The 23,379-nt window shown below is 33.1% G+C and overlaps 1 protein-coding gene across 9 annotated transcripts in view; it reads left to right on the top strand.

The window, feature by feature from the left end:
• The first annotated feature begins 640 nt into the window (after positions 1-640).
• Positions 641-23,379, top strand: part of LOC129802908 (homeobox protein six1) — a 34,836-nt gene continuing 12,097 nt past the window's right edge. The window contains exons 1-6 of one of the 9 annotated variants that reach the window (XM_055849115.1): positions 641-912; positions 1,655-2,137; positions 8,413-8,623; positions 8,705-8,832; positions 8,904-9,008; positions 10,158-10,213. In XM_055849115.1, coding sequence (XP_055705090.1) covers positions 1,880-2,137; positions 8,413-8,623; positions 8,705-8,832; positions 8,904-9,008; positions 10,158-10,213 — 758 coding nt within the window. In that variant the 5' untranslated portion in view covers positions 641-912; positions 1,655-1,879. Of the gene's footprint in view, positions 1,027-1,436; positions 2,150-8,412; positions 8,624-8,704; positions 8,833-8,903; positions 9,009-10,157; positions 10,214-23,379 lie in introns of all 9 variants that reach the window. The other 8 variants (XM_055849112.1, XM_055849117.1, XM_055849118.1 and 5 more) reach the window with 8 other exon arrangements.

The following is a 23,379-nucleotide window of genomic DNA, read 5'->3' as shown; positions in this document are numbered from 1 at the left end:
ACGTCAGGTAATACACTGAGAAAAACATTTAAATATTCAAATTGGAAGAGCAATGTGGTAATATCAAATCCACTCGGCGAAATTCAGCATGAAAAAGAGTTCAGCATTATTATCGCGATTCTGGCCAACCAATCCAGCCAACTGCATGAAAATATCTCCTCGTCTAGGCTCCGCCTCCGAAAATGACAAGGCAACTCGTCTCATTGGATGAAAAGCGAACAATGAAAGGTGCACAATTATTTGGTTTGAATGGAAAATCATTGAGGTGAGAATTTTTCTCGGTCGCCAGGGTTGTACTTTTCAAGAATATGTGCAGTGGGAGATGAAATGTTTTCGGAAAATATATTAATTTTGACATTAACTGCATAATTGACAATTTAACATGTTTATGTGTAAATGGTTATGAAAAATTTGAAATTAATATGAATTAAAAATGAAAGAATATAAATCGAATTTGACTCTGAATCATGAATAAGACTGTTGTATGGATAGTTTGGTCTCTTTTTGGTCGATACACAAACATTTTGAGAGGGAAAAGATGAACAGTCACTGTGGCAACGGGCAGAAAGAGATAAAGATGACTATTGGAAGAGGGACAGATGCAAAAGCATACTAAACTAAATTTACAGACGGAATTTTCAGTCAGTCGGAGGAATTGTAAGAGGGAAGATCGGAAAGATCGCGTAGTTTCTGAAACTGTCCGGTGGATTTAGATGTGAAGTTTTAATGTCAAAAAAAACAACATGTGAAAGATAATTAGAATTTTCCGTATTTTTCATTTAAATACTTCAATCATGGTTAAAATCACGTTACATTTTGAACAAAAGTGAAGAGTGGCGCTAGTGTGCAAAGGATTAAATATAGCTCTAAGGATACATAAAAACCTGGATATTGTGACATTTTTGTTGGAGTGTAAAAATCTTTAAATTCCATGCCAAAAAAAATCACAAACCCATAAGGAATACTATGTGTGAAAATGGGAGCTTGAAATTGAGTTAAAGGTCAAAAAATAGATTTTGTGCAAAGGTGAAAATTATTTTTGGTCTATTTTTGTTGTGTAATTTCTGCCTGCAAATTAGTAATTTATATACCGATGAAACTAATAAACATTGAATATCTTTCAACACGATTCATACGTGACATTTCCCAAAATTATTTGAATCTAATTATTCAAAATTTGTGAATTTATTTTTGTAAATATTTTGCTGCATTCGAAATTCTCAATATACCATTGAAAATATTATTGTTGGAAATTTTGCAAAAAAAAAACTCAAAGAATTTCACTGAATTTCATTTTCGCCAGATATTTTTTTTTATTTCAGTGAGATCTGTGAAAATTCAAACCATTTTTCTTCATCTCTCAATTTACATGAAGGCAAAATGAGATGAGAATTTGAGTGTAGAATTACGAAACACGCATTGGGATTTTATTTCAGACACGGAGAGCAATCCTCAAAGCTTGAAAATGATGATGCCGTTGGCTCACATCCAATTGTGAAAATCTATTTTCAGTGTTTTTCCCATTTAACATTCACAAATACACACAATTACCAAGGCGAATATTTGTAATCATTTCTCAAATACACACAGTATTCCTTTCACATGAAAGAACATATCACCAGAGGATGGAATTCCTTACGTTTCTCTTTTAAAGATTAAACGGCATTTCTAAGGATCACGATCACCAAAGTTTATTCGCTCTATACATTAGAAAACATAAAAATGAAACACAAAGTGATGACAGTGTAATAATATCTACAAAAAGAAAATGAAGGAATTCAGAAAAACCTGTGACGAAAACCAAAAAGTGAAATTCCAGTGAGATCGAAAAAAAGTGATTCTAGAGAAAGTTTTAAAAGTGAAACAGTGGCTCTGGAAAATGCTCCAGCATCCAGCAACGGATTTCTATGATCTCTCCTCGGCCACGAGTGTTATCTCCAGTAGACAGACTCCTCCGTATCATAGCCCAACGACAGCACCATCTAATACAGTGGGCAACTCAACTCCTGGGCATAACAATGGAAATGCCGCCGGTCTGGAGAGAATTGGCGGTCAGAACGGATCACCCACGAGCGGTGGACGAGAATCCCTGCCTAGCTTTGGTTTCACACAAGAACAAGTGGCTTGTGTTTGTGAAGTTAGTATTTCAGTTGAGTCATTTACATATAATTTTTTTATTGGATAAGTCGTAAACGAGGGATAGTAATGTTAGCACAATATCTTATATGGTAGAGCTACAATTTCACACAAGCTAGATATTATAAATTTTTATTTCAACTTGTCAGAATTAAGTCGATTTTTTCCAAAATTCGTTCTTTTCGCTTTTCGGGTGCTTCTTGACACCTTACCTTCCCTGTGAATATTAGGGGAGACTGGGGCACATGTAAACATTTTCGATAGATGCGAATTTAAGGTGATTTTCCAAGGACACCGTGATTTTTGGAAAATCTTTCTTAGCTCATGTTTTACCCTTGGGTATATGCAATACATCGAAGGTAATGCGGATGCTGGAAAACAATTCAGTTTTCCATAAAAATAAAATTTGTGTCACCGTGCATTTTTCTCTTTTCACAAAATACCTGGGGTAGAAGTAAACACTGTCTGGGGAGAATGTAAACACCCTTTTTTCTACCCTTGAAATTAACTTTGCACCACTTTCGATTATTTTAATTACTTAAAAGATATATAAACACTGTATATTTTTCAAAAAATCAAGACACTTTTCACAAAGAATAATTAAAATAGCAAAAAAAACTAAAAGCATGCATATCAAAGACATTTTTTAATGGATTTTCCCCATATTTTGACATCATGTGACTTTTTATTGAACACAGCGCCACCAATTTTTTTCGTAATCTATGAATTATAGATATTTCGCATTAAGGTCAATTTTCCGCTCTTTTACCTACTCATTTTGTGAAATTGAAAATGCCTGTTTACATCTACCCCAAATGCTGTTTTCTGACCAATTATTAATTCTTTTGAAATAATGAGAATCTCAATTTCTATAGTAAATGCATAAATATAATCCTAAAAGATGTAGGAAAGAACTGGTATTGCTACATTTCGATTATTTTACACAGTTTTTAATTTCCAGGTGGAAATCCAAATGACCAAAATAATCGAAATATCAAAATTTTCAGGAAAAATTATTTTTATTTTTAAAGTATTATGATTTTATTGACCAATTCATCTGTGGACATACAGCCCCATGGTATCTATGAATGCTTATGGGTTTTATCCTCTGGAGTCTTAAAATTAATGAAAGAAATCACAGTGTTTACAACTACCCCAGTTTACTACTGCCCCAGTTCCCCCTATACCGGAAGGTTAATTATTCCAAAAGTTATAGAGGTTTCAAATCTTAGCATGTAAAATCTCAGCCTAAAATCACTGTCCTGTAAAGTTGGCAATAAGTGACTTATTCGTTTTATATCCTGAGCCATCGATTTTCAGCGAATCTTCAGTAGAATTACATAATTAACATTTCTTCTGAGCCAAAACAATTTCGAATTCGAACCCGGGAAACTTGCTAAATACAGCGAATGCTTTATCATTAATCCCTCTCTGCCACAGAATATTACTCTTGCATTATAACGGACGTTTTCAGTCTTCCGATTGTGTGAATAGTGTGAATCACAAAACAGAGGGGATAGTGGGGCAGTTTCATTTAGTTTAGTGCTTGCCAAATAAACAAATACGAATTATACATGGCTAGTTTATATAACTTGGATATTGGCTACTCTAGCCTAACTTTTCGTATTTATTATTTAGTCATTCAGTTAGCGAATGCCTACAATTTGAATGTGTCAAACTGCCCCAACTCCTTCAATTTTTTCCCTATAAGATTCTAGTTTATATATCAATCTACTGTTGAGAAATTTTGATTTAAAAATTAGAGCATTCATAAACCAAAAGATCCCAAAGACGATCCAAGAATAGGATAATCTCTATAATTTTAAGATTGTGGTTAATGACCTCTACGGTTGTAAATTTGTTTTGGCCAATTGGAGCATTTCGGTATTTTTTGTTTGATTGGATATACGCAAGCGATTTACTTCGTTTTAAGGACAATTTCTCACAATGCGCATACAGTGCCGCTCAATAATTTAAAGACACCAATTTTTTCATGTTTTTTCAACAAATTTTAATTAATTTAAATTAAAACAAAAGTATAAATTACAACTAGTGCCATCTGACAACCCCATATCTAATTTAGTTTTACCTTTTATTGACAGTTGGTAGCACTGTAGCTAGTTTAGATACTCATATCTAAAATCATCAAAAACAGATACTAACATTCAATTGTGTATTATATCAATTACGTAAATTGTTCAATTCCAAAAAATAATAACAAAAACGTGTTTTAGCAACATACATTTGCTTATTTTTATATAAAATAATAATAAAAACAGTTATTATAGGGCAAAGAATAGTTAAATAAGAAACTTGAACACTTTGTTTAAAGTTCCATGGAATATTAATGCAAAATGGGTAAAAAACACCTACAAAACGCAGTATAATCGTTTATTTGCACAAAGAAAATGAATCCATCAGAAATATTGCACAAAAATCAAAAGTTTCCAAAGGCGCTGTTGAGAGTGCCATCTAGATTTTCAAGAAAACTGATGGTTTCAGCAACCGAAAACGCTCCGATCTGCCCCGAATGAACACGACACGCAAGGATAAGATGATTGCTTAATAATTGGTATAAACAAAATACTCAATTGAATGTTAGTATCTGTTTTTGATGATTTTAGATATGAGTATCTAAACTTGCTACAGTGTTACCAACTGTCAAAAAAGGTAAAACTAAATTAGATATGGGTTGTCAGATGGCGCTAGTAGTAATTTATACTTGTTTTGAAGGTTATTAATTAAAATTTGGTGAGAAAACATGAAAAAAAATTGGTGTCTTTAAATTGTTGAGCGGCACTGTATATCCTAAAATATGGATTTCAAAATAGAGCCTTAAAAAGATTTTATATACTGAAGGTTTAGCCCTTTTAGAGGCAATTTTGGTTTTTTTTTTCAAAATCTAAACAATAATTGACTCTTAACATTTAATAAAAGCTTGATTAAAAATTAGGGAAGTCAAGCTATACGGATTATTCTTAGGTCTGAAACCCATATTAATCTTGCTTAGAAAAATCCCTTATTCTTAAATATCAAACAAATGCAGATTATTATAAATTCTAAAGTGTGTGTCTATCCTCTTATCATTTTTAATCCAAATTTCAAATAAAAATGTTGCCTGATAAAAAAAAACTCTATTAATAAACTCCAGACTTATGTACGTACAGCACTAAATATTTCGTCAAACTTCCGAAATTTCTTTTTCATTAGTTACGTTCTATCGTGTCATTTTTTCCTAGGGTTACTGAATTAATTGAAATAATTGGGGATGGCCTACAGTTTAATCCTGTAAATTAATATAAAAGCGATATGGATTAACAAGTAAGATGATCAAGAACATATGATAGAGTACTTAATCCCTTAAATTAAATCATCTTATTTTAATTCTGATATTTTGTATTGATAATAATAGTCATTATGGATTCGAAACTAATTAAAACAAAACAGATTAGAAACATTTCGGAATATAATAACGACTATTACGAAGTAGTGAGTATTTTATGAATTTTAATACATATTAAATCTTAAAAGGAAATTTGAATTTGCTCAATGAAAAGATAAATGATTTAAGACCTTAAATGTATTCTTATGGCTAACTGTGTAAAATATGCGATTTTAGGATATTTTTTTACTTAGTATTGTAGGTAATTTGGGACACTTAGTCTATCACTGGTGATATGATAGCTTCTTATCGATAGTATCGACTGTCGATCCTGAAAAATTTAAACGATAGCTGTACTTTTTGTAGTTAATACAAATATTTATCAACAGTCACATTTTATTTACTAATAATGTCACAATAAATGGCCTAACAATGCATAAAAAGTCATCATTCACTTTATTTAACAGATGCAGATTAATCGATACTATCGATTCGATAGTATCGAAATTTTATCATTTCACCCCAGACTTTTTTAAAAGTCACTGCAATTACTTGTTTAAAGTACCAGATCTACATAGAACGACTTAACTTCTAGACTGAAGGCCGTAAAGCTATAAGAATGGCATTATAATGCGAGTTTTAGCAAAGAGATTCAATTCACCCTACAACTATTTAAGATGGGAATTATATAAATCTGATATCCCTGTAAACATTTTATATAGTCTTCAGACTTACGATTTAGTCCTATGCGTCCTATGGACATATGGCTTAATTTCCCTAATCCATTATCAGTCAAGATTTTTTTGAAAAATTTTGACAAATATGGGAAAATTTAACCATTTCATTCATAAAATTTTAAAAATCTATAAAGTTACTTGTTATTTAAAATTTAAAGAAATTTATGAACTATGAAATACGCCTTCAATCTGAAACTCACGACCCATTTTGAAATCCAGAATACATACATCCAACAGTAATCTTCTTGAAAATTGCCGTTCGGGATTTCACAAACAAAAAATTTATATTTTACTATTACTTAATTTTTATTTATAAAAATTAATTTTTAGAATAATGAATTAACAAAATACTGCCCACTTCATTTATACTTTTTGAAAATTCATGAATCGAAATGAATCCATGTATTCCGGTTTTTCAAAATTGTTAGAGAAATAGGGATTCTAAAAACGTTTTAACAAGATAACTTGAAATAATTTATAAAGACCATCACCAACAAGTCCTTATTTTAATATTAACATTTTTGTTGACGAATCCTATCTCTTGAAAGTATAAATTCTTTTGCATTAAGACAAAGTTTAACTCCTTGAAAGATTTTAAAAAAAAAACTTGAATACAGCTCTTCAAACGTTTAAAAAATTGTTTTTCTTATTTTTGTTACTAAGACAATTTCTAACATAATACAATATGACTCCAATTAGTATCAACGCGTTTGATACCCATGTTGCTGCACTTTTCTGAGTTATTAGATTAGTGATTCTAGTTCTAGTTACTAATATACTCAATAAAAGTTGTCTTCGGCAGGTTCTTACTTAGTAAAAATGTAGTTTACAAGTTTAACATTCATTCTTGAATTTTACACATTTTTTCAATGGAGATTAATATTTTTATGCGTTGACACTATTGGAGTAGTCCAGTATAAAGAAATGTCGGCTACAACGTGCTATATTAAGTGCTAATATTAAGTAAAATTATAGAAGACACAAGAAAGACTTTTCCTAATTTCATTAGACAATATTTACAAATAATTTTTTTCCCTAAGAACAAAATTTGGAATTATAAGTTTAATGCAATATCATTAAGAAATCAAAATACCATTACTATTTAAATTGATTAATTAAAAAATACTGCAGCAGATTGTGCACAACTTTGGCAAAACTACAAGTGTAGATTTTGAAATATTCTTTGCAAAAGGAAAAATGAAGATATTGTAACCACCTTGACCACCTTGGAGTTTTCTGCTTCATTAAAAAGAGATTTATGATCATAGCTTTTTTTAGACCAAAATTGATTTTTACTGACCATTTTAAATCGTTCACGGTCAATTTGACTGTTTGTCTAATCGATTTAAAATATTTATAAGTTAAAAAATCAAAACTATTAGTAATATATTTAATTTAGTAAATTACTTAAATTTGAACAGAAATCCCTTTGAACTGTGTCTTTTGTTTAATTTGCTTTTGATCAGAAAAGAATTACGAGTTGCAGAATTTCTAGTAAACTATTGATTAGTCCGCAATTTTGTAATATTTTGTTTTTCGAAAAAAACTAAACAATTCAAATATGTATAAACATATACGAAAAATTTTAAAAAGATTGCACGGTTCTTTGTCTTCCAAAAAGAATCGCGAAAAAAGCTCGATTTTAGTCTCTTAATTAGGGGAACCCCCTTAACTTTTAATTATTATCAATTTTCATTAAAATTATATTACTAACATGTGAGTATATCAAAGCTATTCCAATCTTGGACTAAATAGCGATTACATTAAAATCAAAAACAGTTTGTAATTTGTAATAAATCTTTCTTATGCAATCTTTATGCCCATGAATGAAAAATATCACGTACGAGTATTGTAGTTTTTATAACCAAAAGGGCTTTACTTAAAAAAATTGGAAGTATAAAAAATAAATAAAATTAATTATGAATTTGAGAATTTAAAAATTCGCCATTTTTGAGCTTAAATATTTACTACATAGCAAATAGCTAGAGACTTGCAAAAAATATTCTAGATTCCTTCAACCTTCTACTTTACAATTATGTACAGACATAAGAAAAAAATAACTTCAGGTAGTCAGGAAAAATTATTTTCTTTATAGGACACCGGTGTTCCAATCGTCCTTAAAGGATTAAATGAAATTAATTCAATTCTTTTCAAAAGGTCCTCCAGCAATCTGGCCAAATAGAGCGATTAGGACGATTCCTCTGGTCGCTGCCTCAATGTGATAAACTGCAATTGAATGAGTCTGTCCTGAAGGCGAAGGCTGTTGTGGCCTTCCATCGAGGGCACTTCAAGGAGCTCTATCGATTGCTCGAACACCATCAATTCTCACCACATAATCACACCAAATTGCAGAGTCTTTGGATGAAAGGTAAGTACGATACCCAAATTTTCCCACTCATAGACTCACTTCACCCCTTTTCCATCCCCCTATGGAAAAATACCAATGTAGCACATTATGTGGAAGCCGAAAAACTGCGCGGAAGACCTCTAGGTGCTGTTGGAAAATACCGCGTCCGGAGAAAATTTCCGCTCCCGCGCACAATTTGGGATGGAGAAGAGACGAGTTACTGTTTTAAGGTAAATTCCTCTTGCCATCCTGTTCAAGTTTTTTCTGCAACATAATTGCAACATTCTTTATATTTTAAAAGGAGAAATCAAGGTCTATTCTAAGGGATTGGTACGCACAAAATGCTTATCCTTCACCACGTGATAAAAGGAGTTTGAGCGAAATTACCGGACTCACAACAACACAAGTGAGTTTGATATTTTTTTTGTTTTAGAAAATATTTATTGCATTCTATTTTATATAGAAGTTAAGAAATTAAAATGATATTTTTTTTAATAAAAAGTGGTCAAGCGAATAAAACTTTGAACAATATAATTGTGGAGCTCAGAGGCAAAATGACACATATCCTATGGCTAAAGCATAGGATATGTGTCATTTTGCCTCTGAGCTCCACAATTGAACTCGTGAATTTAATATTGTCTATCAAGTTATTACTTGTACATTACAATCCATATTAGTATCACATTGTTTAATTTTCCAAAAACAGTTCACGAGTAAAACTTTATAACTATTGAGCATGAACTATGAACATTCTGCGAAGCCTTATAACACTTTATCATTTGAGATGATAAAGTGTGAGAGAAGAGAAATTAATTATGGATTATGATAACTTTTTGAATTCATAGTTCACAACAAATTTCAATGGATTTGTAATGTACAGATACCACACTAAAATTTCAATATTTTTAATTGTCAATTTTAAAATAAGGAACAATATAATTTTAACATTAAAACTAATTCAACACACCTAAAATTATTAAATGAATTTCATGGATCTTAATCAAACTAAATAAAAGAATTCAATTAAAAATTCTTGAATCGGAAAAGTCGATACACTGAGAAAAAAAGAGGGTGCGATTAACTTTTTTTTCCTCATAACTTTAACACTTTTTAGGTGTAAAAATATATTAACATTTTTAAATATTAATATTACACCTTTTTAAAGGTAAAATTAACATGAAAAAGGGTAATTTTAACCCCCAATACACCTAAAAAGGGTAATATTTACACCGATTTGAGATCAATACAGCAGGGTAAAATTAACATTTCCGGAATGTTATTTTAAGTTTTCGGATTTCTCTCAGTGTATTGGTGTGGTACAGAGTTGTTTGAGAATTTTACTTGGCCTGTTCTTTAATGGTCTAGCATGAAGTCCAGCGAATTACAATAAATATTGCTTTGAAAAATAAATAATGCCAAACATTCAGAATATTGTAGCTTCAGTAGCTTCCAATAAAGTTATATTAGATTAGAAATCACAAAAAATTAAAATTAAAATTTATGTGAAATATATTTATTTCGTGAATCAGAAATAATTATATTGTTTACTTTTCAGGTGTCGAATTGGTTTAAAAATCGTCGACAACGAGATCGCGCAGCAGAACACAAAGAGTGAGTTAAGAATAATGCTACATCATAATTCTATGAGTAAAATAATTTTTTATAAAAACATTTTATGACTATATTTTTGGTTAGAGAAGTGAAAAAATTAGGGTATTTTCATAGAAACTTTTTGTGTCACTGAATAAGGCTCGTGAAACATTTTGACCACATGTTGAAGAAGCATTTCAATTTGAAAGAGTTGACGAAGTGGAAGAGACTTCGTGGAATGCTCATACTCGTGAATTCACTAATATGCCATGAAAGCCGAAAAACTTAATTGCAAATTCTCTTCAACATCAGACTTGAGACCTCGAGCATTCCACAAAGTATTTTTAGCTTCATTTCTTTATGCTTCTCAATTTATAATATATTTAAACTGATGCATAAAATATCGCGAACATCGTGAGATTCTTCAGTGAAGCTGAGGAATTTTTTTAATGTTGAACAAAATAAATTTCGAGTCATAACTTTTTTTAATCGATTCACACTTACCTGAGAAAAAGTTAAATGTCTTAAAAATATTTATACCCTTTATAATTTATGAGAAAGTAAAATTATCTAGGGACTTGGAAGCGATTGACATGGAATCATGGAATACGGTGACAGATGAATTTATTCCATGTAATCATATAAAATAAAAATTGACACATTAACACATTAAGAGGATCATTAAAGGAATGCAAGAAATATTATCATATTAAGGGGACTCGGGGAACCGCTACGAAACACGCTACGAAAATGCACAGTCATTGCATTTATATTCTTTTACATGAAATCGCTACAAAAACCATTTACTTATATAGTGTAATCGTCAAAGAAAAGAATTTGTCGCTAAGAACTCGTTTCAGAAAAGAGAATGAAGGAAAATATTATTAAAATCGACGCAATGTCAAACTTTCTGAACGTAACTTTATCCAAACACTTCGTAACACTTTCACCGCTTCAAGAAAATAACTACAAAATGAATTTCTATATCTATTGGGTTATTTTTCTCATGTTATTGGTGAACTGAAGTAGCCAAAAATCCTTTCTTGGCAATAAATTGGATATCAATCACGCAAAAATAAATTATCCAAAAAGTCGTCTAGTTTGAGAATTATGTGTCATACGATACATGCGGATAGGTTATGACAGATTCAAAATATCTCGATAGACCAATTCCATACTATTCTAAATCGAATCAGAATAGTTTTACTCCGAGAAATATCTATAATGTTGGGGGTACCGGTCAGAATCCCGATCGCCAAAATCCCGAAACCCAAAATTCCGAATGGGTCAAAATCCCGAAAGCCAAAATCCTGAATTCTTAAAAATGTCATAGCTACTCCCACGATTGTAGCCGCACTTGCTGGAGGCAAAGGGAAATTTTCTGTGTCTTGGGAAATTATTCTACATATTAGGGAAAGCGCGCTACCTTTGGACGACTCAAACTTCGCACAATTCAATTTTTTCTCTATGTTCCTTATGGATTTCATCCATAGCTCTTTTCTGAACATTTGAGGCATTGAACTAGCTATTAAAATATAATATTATAATGGGCCAAATTCATTTATAACACATTGAAAAAATTGATTTGTGCGAAGCATAAATTGTCCGAAGGTAGCACGCTATCCCCTATCCTCCATATAATTTAAATCCCTTTCAGGAATTTGAACATTCGGGATTTTGGCTGCCTCTGAATGTTGGAACTAAGGCGATTTAACAATATTTTGTTATCAAAATTTGAATTGAATATGAGAAAATATCAATCACGTGAACTTCGACAAACTCAGCATGTAAGATGTGTCACATTAAAATAGGTTAAATTTGACATATGTCACAGTTAGATTACAAAATTTTTGAAATTTCTCACAGGCACAAACGCAGCTCACATAAATTCTGTGTCAATGTACTCGTATTTGCAACTTAAAGATTTTTTTTTATTACTGACAATGGACTGAAAGAATTTGATATGAATTATCTACAATTGGGAGCTATTTAATAAAATTATTTTCGAAATGCCCCTAAATGTAAGCTATTAAACCTAATGCAGTAAATTTGAAACGCGTTTCTTATGGCTCCGGCACACATTTTTGATCAGGAAATATTTCATCAAGTCGAAATTCGAATCCCTTTCTTTCTCTCATGTTTTGCGTATGACTATCTCATTCTTTCACATATCAAAATCGATTGAGATAAATTAAATTTAGAGTGATGTTTAAAAGAAGAAGAAGAGTACGAGAGAATGAGATAGACATGCAAAGCATATGAGAAAGAAAGAGATTCGAATTTCGACTTTGTGAAATTTTTCTGATCTAAGAGGTGTGCCGGAATTATTATGAATCGTTTACGCTGAAAATATAGTGAAAAATTGGATCTAAAAAATGTTATACCTACATCACGGAGTTTCGATAACTTATTTCAAAGATATCTCCTGTGGGTATGCAATTTTTCTGTGTTATGTAGGTGTAAATTCTCTGTTTTTTTCGGCCCCCAAAATGTCTTTCAAAACGGTATTTCCTGTATATGTCATGTAATTAAATACAACCTTAGTCCCTTCACTGAGAGAAATCCGAAAAAGTTAAAATAACATTTCTGAAATGTTAATTTTACCCTGCAGTATTGATCCAAAATCGGTGTAAATATTACCCTTTTTAGGTGTATTAGGGGTTATAGTTACCCTTTTTCATGTTAATTTTACCCTTAAAAAGGTGCAAAAATTAACATTAAAAAATGTTGATATATTTTTACACCTAAAAAGTGTTAAAGTTCTGAGGAAAAAAAGTTAACCGCATCCTCTTTTTTTCTCAGTGTTCGCATTTATCCTCAAATGATGTACAGTAGAGTCTCCTAAATTTGAACGCTCGGGGGGTATTTTTGACATTTTTTCATCTCCCAAATTCGAACGATTTTTTCAAAACTAACGAAATTTATGTGAGATTAAATTGTACTTTCTCACAAGTCTTAGTGGTAACATACTTCCTTTTCATTTTATACGATCATAATGTATGTAAACATTCAGGAAGAAGCACATAAGTATGATTTCCACTCATCCAGATTACGAATTTTTTAACATAACCCCACAATTGACATTTTGAATCCAAACGTCGCGTCGTTCGAATTTGAGATATTCTGATTTGAGAGACTACTGTAATTTTTAATACTTTGATTTCTTTAGCTCTAACTCTAACGGTAGAGTGATGCACATTATGCAAAATTTTAACGTAAATTTCTCACAATCTAGAGATATTTATAAAAGTCGATAAGAATTTTATAGTTTTCAGATTGTAAGTTGAATAAGCAACATATTGCTCTTTAGCTTTACGTGTTCGAGCATTAAGATCTTCAGATTTTGCTCCACGAGCAACCAAAAAAAAAACATTCAATATGAATTGACTTCTAAAAAGATGACATATTAGAATCATTTGGAAGTTGGAATAGTTCAGTAAATAATTTTTTACCCTCTTTTCTACCAACTGAGCATTTAGCAATTTTGCCATCTTGAATCTAACAAAACAAGCATCTTTATTTTCTCACAGTTGGGGATTTATTTGTTTTAGACCTTGGTCGAGGAGGACACTTTTTCTTTCCACCTTCTCAAGAGTTAAATAAACCCTTTTCAAGGACTCCTGGCAAACACATTTTGAGCAAACGGACCCTTTCGAGTGGATTGGAAAAATTTGACCTATATGCACATGCACATGTGTGCTTTTTGCAATTTTCTAGATCACATTTTTTTTACAATCTCTTACATTTTTTATTTTGAGATCATAGCGCGATCATACAACAAGCCTTTCGGGCCAAAAATCGTCCGTGACATTAGGGAATGAAAAAACTGAAATTCACTTCGATTGAATCATCTTATGGAACAAGACAAGAATTTCCGGTGACATTAAGAATTATTTTAAATCATAAATAAACTTATATATGGCCATCATAAAAAAATCGCACAAATTCACTATTCCTTATTGCATTTACCAGACAAATTTGTGATAATTAAAATTATTGCTATAAAGAGAATATAGAAAAAATACTTCTAAAAATATAATAAATGGAGAATAAAGTTTGGGTCTGTGTTAAAATTCATAAATTTTAACTACGTATAATTTTGTTTCTCAATTTCTTAAACATAGTAAATTCGCTAATTGTGTTTTTTTCAATAATATTTTTAAATACTACAATATATTTAAAAGAAATATAAATAGATAAGTTTCATATAATTGTAAATTTACCTGAAAAAAATGCGCGATTTTGTCAAAAAACACAGTGACTTCAAGCCTTATTAAAATTTAAAAAAATAATAATAATTTTATTCAAATCCTACATCTCCCGCTTAGGGGGAAGTGGGGCATCTTTGAAATTCGGGTACCTTTCGAATTGGGATTTTTCACTTATTTTTAAATAAAATTGAGGCTTATCGTGATATAATTTAGCTTCATAATCTGTTTGCTCAGCTAAATTATATCACGATAAGGCTCAATTTTATTTAAAAATAGGTGAAAAATCTCAATTTCAAAGGTGCCCCACTTCCCCCTAACCCTTTAACGACGAGACGCTTTTTACGGACTGAAAATCAACAATAAAAATTAAACTCAGAAACATAATCAATGATAAGTCTTACATATAACCTTGAAAGGTCCAACAGAGTCTGATTCGGTGTATTTTGTGCCTCTATGAACGATAAGGACAAAAATTTAAGTAATTTTTCTGGAAATACCAATGAATAATAATTTTCTCTTTAATGAAAAATATTACGTATGAGTATTGTAGTTTTTATCCCCAAAAGGGTTTTGCTTAAAAAAATTGGAAGTATAAAAATTAAATAAAATTAATTATGAGTTTGAAAATTTAAAAATTCGCTAATTTAGAGCTTAAATATTTCCTATATAGCAAATAGCTGGAAACATCCAAAAAATATCCTCAATTCCTTCAACCTTCTACTTTGCAATTACGTACAAACATAATAAAAAAATAACTTTAGGTAGTCAGGAAAAATTATTTTCCCTATGGGACACCGGTGTTCCAATCATCCTTAAAGGGTTAACAAGCGTCTACCGCAGTCTCAGCGTTATCGACTAGCCTCCAAAGCCAAACAGCAGAAATACTTCTTCACAGACTGTGGAATCTTTCAAAAATTGTTGATTTTACAAAATTGAAGTTTTAAGTGAATTACATGGCAGGTATCTAACGCAAAGGCAGAGTGATTTATAGCTTTAAAGCAACGGTAGAGGAGACCGGGGCAGAATTGCAGACCGGGACAAAACAAATGTTAGAAAGGAACAAAAATGCTCGTCTAGTGCTCAAGTTACGAATAAAGTATGTGAAAAAGTACACTTTTACGAAATTTTTTGTGGGTTATACGATTTACGAGCATTTTGTAAATCGCCAGTAGGAATTCACAAACATTTACGAAGAATCTTTCGAAATATTTTTTTATGTGTAGGGGAAAGCGCGCTACCTTCGGACGACTTAAGCTTCGGACAATTCAATTTTTTCTCTATGTTCCTTATGGATTTCACCCAGCTCTTTTCTGAAAATTTGAGGCATTGGATTAGCTATTAAAATATTATATTATAGGGCCAAATTCATTTATAACACATTGAAAAAAAATATTTGTACAAAGCATAAATCGTCCGAAGGTAGCGCGATTTCCCCTAGTGATTTCCTCAATTTTCCTTATAAAGGCGTTTACGTCTACAAGATGTGTAGACCCTCTAAGTGTAGAGTCTCCCAAGGTGTAGACTCTACATCTTGGGAGAAATTTTCGTCAAAAATTGTGTTTGACAGGAATTTGACATTTTCACCTACAACACTGCAGGGAATTTCCTTCAAAAAAGCAATTTTTGACAAAAATTGCTCCCAATGTGTAGAGGCCATAAAGTAAACTGCAACATCCCACTAACACTGCCTAATTCTATCCGTGGCTAATTCTGCCTTGGTCTCCCCTTCAAAAAATTGTTATTAATAATAATTTTACAAGAAATAATCGTACTAATTCTCTCACCGTTTATCGTTTGTTTTTTAATTCTTCTTTAATTCTTTTTATTATACTCATATAAAAGAATATCTAAGAATATTTGATACGCAGTGCAAATTCTTCTCAAAATTGAGAAAAAACTGCATAAATTTAAACAAAAAGTAAGACATCTGACAGTGACGGTAAAAAATTGACGTTCAATATGATTTTGCCTTTAATACTATTTCAATTATACCCAATAGCAAGTTATATTTTTATAAGAATTTATATTCTCCTAATTTGATCTATCAATCATTTTATAAGTTTTTTATGTTACGTTTTTTAGATTTATTTGCAAAAATCTTGATATCTTAATGAGATTTAATTCATAATCAATGCAATACAAATCAGAAAATCTACTTAAAATGTACAATAATAAAACGATTAGAGTCCCTTGAGACTTTTTTTGTTGGTGTCGAAGAGAATCCCTGCGTGAAGACAAAACAACCGAAAAAATGAAAAACAACGAAAGATTAGAAGATGTTCTTTAAAAATTAATCCAAAAACCAAGAGACGAGGAAAAAAAGCTAATCCCTAGTGAAGTATAAGTAAGAAAAAGAGCGATTTTAGATTGAGCAATGAGATACGATGGGCTTTCAGTTATGCTACTTTCCATTCGGAATCCATTGAAGTTGCTCCATTTTTTTTCGGACGAATCCTTAAAAACCTATGATGCGTGAACATCCAATTTAATGTGTCTCCTCTTGGTTCTGGAGGACTCTTTTGGGCGCCATTTTAGCCTGAGGGGATTTTGGAATTTTGACGAGTAATTGCGTGATTTTCAGTTGAAATAATTGCTGAATATGTGGCTGTTTTTCCTTGACATGAGGAAGGGCTCTGTGGATCTCCCTGTTTCCACTCACACAGAGGGAGAATATTTCCAAATGAGAAAATACACAACCCAGAGAGTGAGATGCCAAACAAAAGTATCAAATTTCAGCCGCAATATGGTGCCTCTTTGTATGAGTAGCTTCGTTTCTCTTGTTTATTTGCGTGGCGTATACACACAGAGAAAAAAAATACCCCAGAATCAATACTTTTTTGGGATACTTTTGGTATTAAAAGGGCTCCAATACCTCGTGGTATTAAATTCTAGGGTATTTTGGGATTAAATTCAAGAAAATCTCTGTCATTGATTTAATACCATAAATTCATTAATTTTCAATCGCAATGAGTATTGATTCTATCCTATTTTGGTATTGATTCTATCCCATTCTGGTATTGATTCTATCCCATTTTGGTATTGATTCTATCCCACTCTGGGATTGATTTTTATCCCACTATGGGATTGATTCTATCCCATTTTGGGATTGATTCTATCCCACTCTGGGATTGATTCTATCCCACTCTGGGATTGATTCTATCCCATTTTGGGATTGATTCTATCCCATTCTGGGATTGATTCTATCCCATTTTGGGATTGATTCTATCCCATTCTGGGATTGATTCTATCCCATTTTGGGATTGATTCTATCCCACTCTGGGATTGATTTTAGGGTATTTAGGTATTGATTTTATCCCATTCACGTATTGATTAAAAAAATATTCCTTGGAATCAATACCTCGTTAGTATTGATTTTAGGGTATTGTGGTATTAATTTTATCCCATCTTGGTATTGATTTTAGGGTGTCTTTATCCCATTTCCCGTATTGATTTCAGGATATTTTTATTCCAGTTTTCGTATTGATTTTAGGGTATTTTCATCCTATTTTTCGTATTGATTTTCATCCCCCTTTGGTATTGATTTTAGAGTACTCCAGTATTGATTTTTTTATCCCATTTTGGTATTAATTCCATTCCAGTGTAGTATTGATTTTCGCAAAGTCCATTGAAGAATCCATATTTTTTTGCATCGGCCGAGATTCGATCTCACAACTTTGCAGCAAATCTTCACTTGAGAGTCGACGCCTTAGCCAGTTGCGCCACGGGGCTCCTTGAATTTCCTTTATTACAGCACAATGAGTTTCTAATTTCATCCCATTGTGGGATTAATTTCATACAATTTCAGTATTGAGTTTAGGGTACTCCAGTATTGATTCTATCCCACTTTGGGATTGATTCTATCCCATTCTGGGATTGATTCTATCCCACACTGGGATTGATTCTATCCCACTCTGGGATTGATTCTATCCCATTTTGGGATTGATTCTATCCCATTTTGGGATTGATTCTATCCCACTCTGGGATTGATTCTATCCCACTCTGGAATTGATTCTATCCCACTATGGGATTGATTCTATCCCATTTTGGGATTGATTCTATCCCATTTTGGGATTGATTCTATCCCACTCTGGGATTGATTCTATCCCATTCTGGGATTGATTCTATCCCATTTTGGGATTGATTCTATCCCATTTTGGGATTGATTCTATCCCACTCTGGGATTGATTCTATCCCATTTTGGGATTGATTCTATCCCATTTTGGGATTGATTCTATCCCACTCTGGGATTGATTCTATCCCACTCTGGGATTGATTCTATCCCATTCTGGGATTGATTCTATCCCATTTTGGGATTGATTCTATCCCATTTTGGGATTGATTCTATCCCACTCTGGGATTGATTCTATCCCATTTTGGGATTGATTCTATCCCATTTTGGGATTGATTCTATCCCACTCTAGGATTGATTCTATCCCACTCTGGGATTGATTCTATCCCACTTTGGGATTGATTCTATCCCATTCTGGGATTGATTCTATCCCATTTTGGGATTGATTCTATCCCATTTTGGGATTGATTCTATCCCACTCTGGGATTGATTCTATCCCATTCTGGGATTGATTCTATCCCATTTTGGGATTGATTCTATCCCACTCTAGGATTGATTCTATCCCACTCTGGGATTGATTCTATCCCACTTTGGGATTGATTCTATCCCATTCTGGGATTGATTCTATCCCACACTGGGATTGATTCTATCCCACTCTGGGATTGATTCTATCCCATTTTGGGATTGATTCTATCTCACTATGGGATTGATTCTATCCCACTCTGGAATTGATTCTATCCCACTCTGGGATTGATTCTATCCCATTTTGGGATTGATTCTATCCCATTTTGGGATTGATTCAATCCCATTTTGGGATTGATTCTATTCCACACTGGGATTGATTCTATCCCACTCTGGGATTGATTCTATCCCACTCTGGAATTGATTCTATCCCACTCTGGGATTGATTCTATCCCATTTTGGGATTGATTCTATCCCACTCTGGGATTGATTCTATCCCACTCTGAGATTGATTCTATCCCACACTGGGATTGATTCTATCCCATCGGGAATAAGAATGTCTTAATAATATAAAACTGATACCATAATCGTAGAATCTATACCTCAGTGGGATAAAATCAATAACCTATTGTCATTTTGGAATCGGTTTGGGTAGAAGGATGGTAATGACGTGTCTTGTACGAGTGTTCTGAATTTAAAGCGAAATATGAAGGTGTGCTGTCTTGTGCCTGGTTATTAGTGCAAAAGGGCTGCAGTGGATACAGTGTACACACACGTGTTGTGTAACCTCAAAGAGGATGCTAATTTTTAGCATAAAAGAGGATTTTGTCCACTGCATCTCTACGAATCCGTCAAGGCAATTAATGTGATAAAAAAGTTCCTAAAATTTTAACATTTGGAGAGTAAAGATGACATTTCTCACTCCTCAAATTTCAACAATATTTCCAAAAACATAACGGAATTCATGTGAAATTTACTTTTCTTAAATTAAGATAAAAAACTTTAGAGAATATATCAATTTAATTTATTGTGAAAAACCTTTCTTCACATAACCTCAAATTTTACAGTTTGAACTCAACCGTCGTTCAAATTTGTGTAGTTCAAATTTGATGAACTCGACTGTACCAGTATCTGTGAGACTTTTCACAATAAGACACTGCAAGTGACTAGATTGCCTAATTCTTGGCTATTTGGGGATTAGTGGAAGACATTCTTTTTCTTCCTCTGAGCTCGGTATTTCTTGTATAACACAACAAAGACCCATGTCGAAAGCCGAGCACTGGGCTCTGAAGAAGGCATGGACATGAACACTTCATGCGGTGAAGGGGAGGTTTGGCAGTGGGACACTTAGGAAGGCTAAATTAAATACCGAAATGGGATAGAATGAATCCCAGAGTGGTATAGAATCAATCCCAGAATGGGATAGAATCAATCCCAAAATGGGATAGAATCAATCCCAGAGTGGGACAGAATCAATCCCATAGTGGGATAGAATCAATCTCAAAATGGGATAGAATCAATCCCAGAATGGGATAGAATCAATCCCAAAATGGGATAGAATCAATCCCAGTGTGGGATGGAATCAATCCCAGAGTGGGATAGAATCAATCCCAGAGTGGGATAGAATCAATCCCAGACTGGGATAGAATCAATCCCAGAATGGGATAGAATCAATCCTAGAGTGGGATAGAATCAATCCCAAAATGGGATAGAATCAATCCCAGAGTGGGATAGAATCAATCCCAAAGTGGGATAGAATCAATCCCAAAATGGGATAGAATCAATCCCAGAGTGGGATAGAATCAATCCCAGAGTGGGATAGAATCAATCCCAGACTGGGATAGAATCAATCCCAGAATGGGATAGAATCAATCCCAAAATGGGATAGAATCAATCCCAGAGTGGGATAGAATCAATCCCAAAACGGGATAGAATCAATCCCAAAATGGGATAGAATCAATCCCATAGTGTGATAGAATCAATCCCAAAATATAATAGAATCAATCCCACAGTGGGATAGAATTAATCCCAAAATGGGATAGAATCAATACCAAAATGGGATAGAATCAATACCAGAATGGGATAGAATCAATCCTAGAGTGGGATAGAATCAATCCCAAAATGGGATAGAATCAATCCCAGAGTGGGATAGAATCAATCCCAAAATGGGATAGAATCAATCCCAAAATGGGATAGAATCAATCCCATAGTGGGATAGAATCAATCTCAAAATGGAATAGAATCAATCCCAGAATGGGATAGAATCAATCCCAAAATGGGATAGAATCAATCCCAGTGTGGGATGGAATCAATCCCACAGTGGGATAGCATCAATCCCAAAATGGGATAGAATCAATCCCAGAGTGGGATAGAATCAATCCCAAAATGGGATAGAATCAATCCCAGAGTGGGATAGTATCAATCCCAGAATGGGATAGAATCAATCCCAGAATGGGATAGAATTAATCCCAGAGTGGGATAGAATCAATCCCAGAATGGGATAGAATCAATCCCAGAGTGGGATAGAAACAATCCCAGAGTGGGATAGAATCAATCCCAGAGTGGGATGGAATCAATCCCAGAATGGGATAGAATCAATCCCAAAATGGGATAGAATCAATCCCAAAATGGGATAGAATCAATCCCATAGTGGGATAGAATCAATCCCAAAATAGGATAGAATCAATCCCAGAGTGGGATAGAATTAATCCCAAAATGGGATAGAATCAATCCCAGAGTGGGATAGAATCAATCCCAAAATGGGATAGAATCAATCCCAGAGTGGGATAGAATCAATCCCAGAGTGGGATAGAATCAATACCAAAATGGGATAGAATCAATACCAAAATAGGATAGAATCAATACCAGAATGGGATAGAATTTATACTGTTTCCTAATAAATAATGACTTTCAAAAATCAATGCTGCAATGGGATTAAATTAATCCCACGATTTCTAAAATTCAATCTCAAATTGAGATAGAAACAATACCATTTCCTCCTCAAAAAATTAATTTCATAAATTTAATACCAATATGTCCTAAAAGTAATCCCAATATTTCTTAACTTTGTTCCAGAAACTAAAATCAATCCCAATATGCACCTATTTTCAAGAAAATTTGGGATAATTTTGGTATTGAAATGGTGGGATTAAAATCAATACCATGGGTATTGAATCTGGATACTTGAAAAATTTTCTCTGTGCAGGGTATTGCGCCTTTTGCCTGCTTCCATCGCTCAGGCAGCCCTTCATCTCCCTTCCGTCACTTTCCGCACCCTCCCGGCCCTATTTGCGCCCTCATGACCGCGAAAGAATCACACGGATGAAGAAAACTTCCCCAAAGAAACAACCACCCAGGGAGGCGCCTTCTCCACCCGGAAATCCCACCCTCACCTCAGAACGTTCTCGCAATGAAACCCAGCGAGGAACAAAACTATGGCTAAATGGTCAAAGAGCGAAAATTTCCCTCCAACTTGCATCCGGTGTGACGAGGCGTGAATCCCACAAAGTGCGACCTCGTTTTTTTTTTTGTAGTGTATATGCCTCTCTCACACGATATTTCCATGTGAACAAACACGTGGACCACCTTGTTGGTCAGTTGCTGTTCTGTGGATACCCTCTTGTCCGCGGAGTCCCGCAGAAAGCCCCCCGTCGGACGACAAAGGCTGTTTTGACGCCCGCTTGTTGGTCTTCTTGTGGCCAACATGAAATGAAAAGCTAAAAGATTTTGGTCTAAGGCAACCAACTATATACATACTAAAAAAAATACTTTGAATACTCTGATAATGGACAAGGTATAAATCGTTAACATATTTTATGTTTTCAAAATTCTAGTTATAAAAATTTCAGAAATATTGTTATTATAGGGAATTTATTTTATTTAAAATTATTCTGAGCTCGTGACTGATCAGGGCCACACCTTTTAGAGCGATGTGTAAACGAGAATTTTTCGACAAACACCCCGTTGGGCTATATATATGCCTTTAAGCCTTAGAAAATCTCACTTGTGGTTCGTTTCCGGGATAGAAACACTCTCTCCTCTATTATAATCTCCCCATGTGTCTCGGCTAAAATAGAAAATCTCATAGGGTGGAGTCATCACTTATGGAGGTTATATACTTATGGATAGCGTGCAAAAATCTTAAGTTCTTATCTAAATCATATATCGAAAAATCATAAAAATATTAGAGTATAATGTGATTAACAATATTGTGATTTTTCGAAATCTGTTTTAGGTAAGAACTTAAGATGTTTACAAGCTGTCCATAAGTGTGTAAACGTCCAACGTAATTGTGTGAAGAAGAGTTGAATTAACATAAATTTACACGATTTATGACGAAAATGGGAGATCTCAGTGGCACAATAGGTAAAAGTGTTAAATTTATATAAAAAGTTATTTAAAAAGTGTTAAATTTATGAGGAAAAAAAGTTAATCGCACCCCCGTT

Source organism: Phlebotomus papatasi, chromosome 2 (genome assembly GCF_024763615.1).
Source record: "Phlebotomus papatasi isolate M1 chromosome 2, Ppap_2.1, whole genome shotgun sequence".
NCBI lineage: Eukaryota > Metazoa > Arthropoda > Insecta > Diptera > Psychodidae > Phlebotomus > Phlebotomus papatasi.
This window is presented reverse-complemented; position numbering and strand designations above follow the sequence as displayed.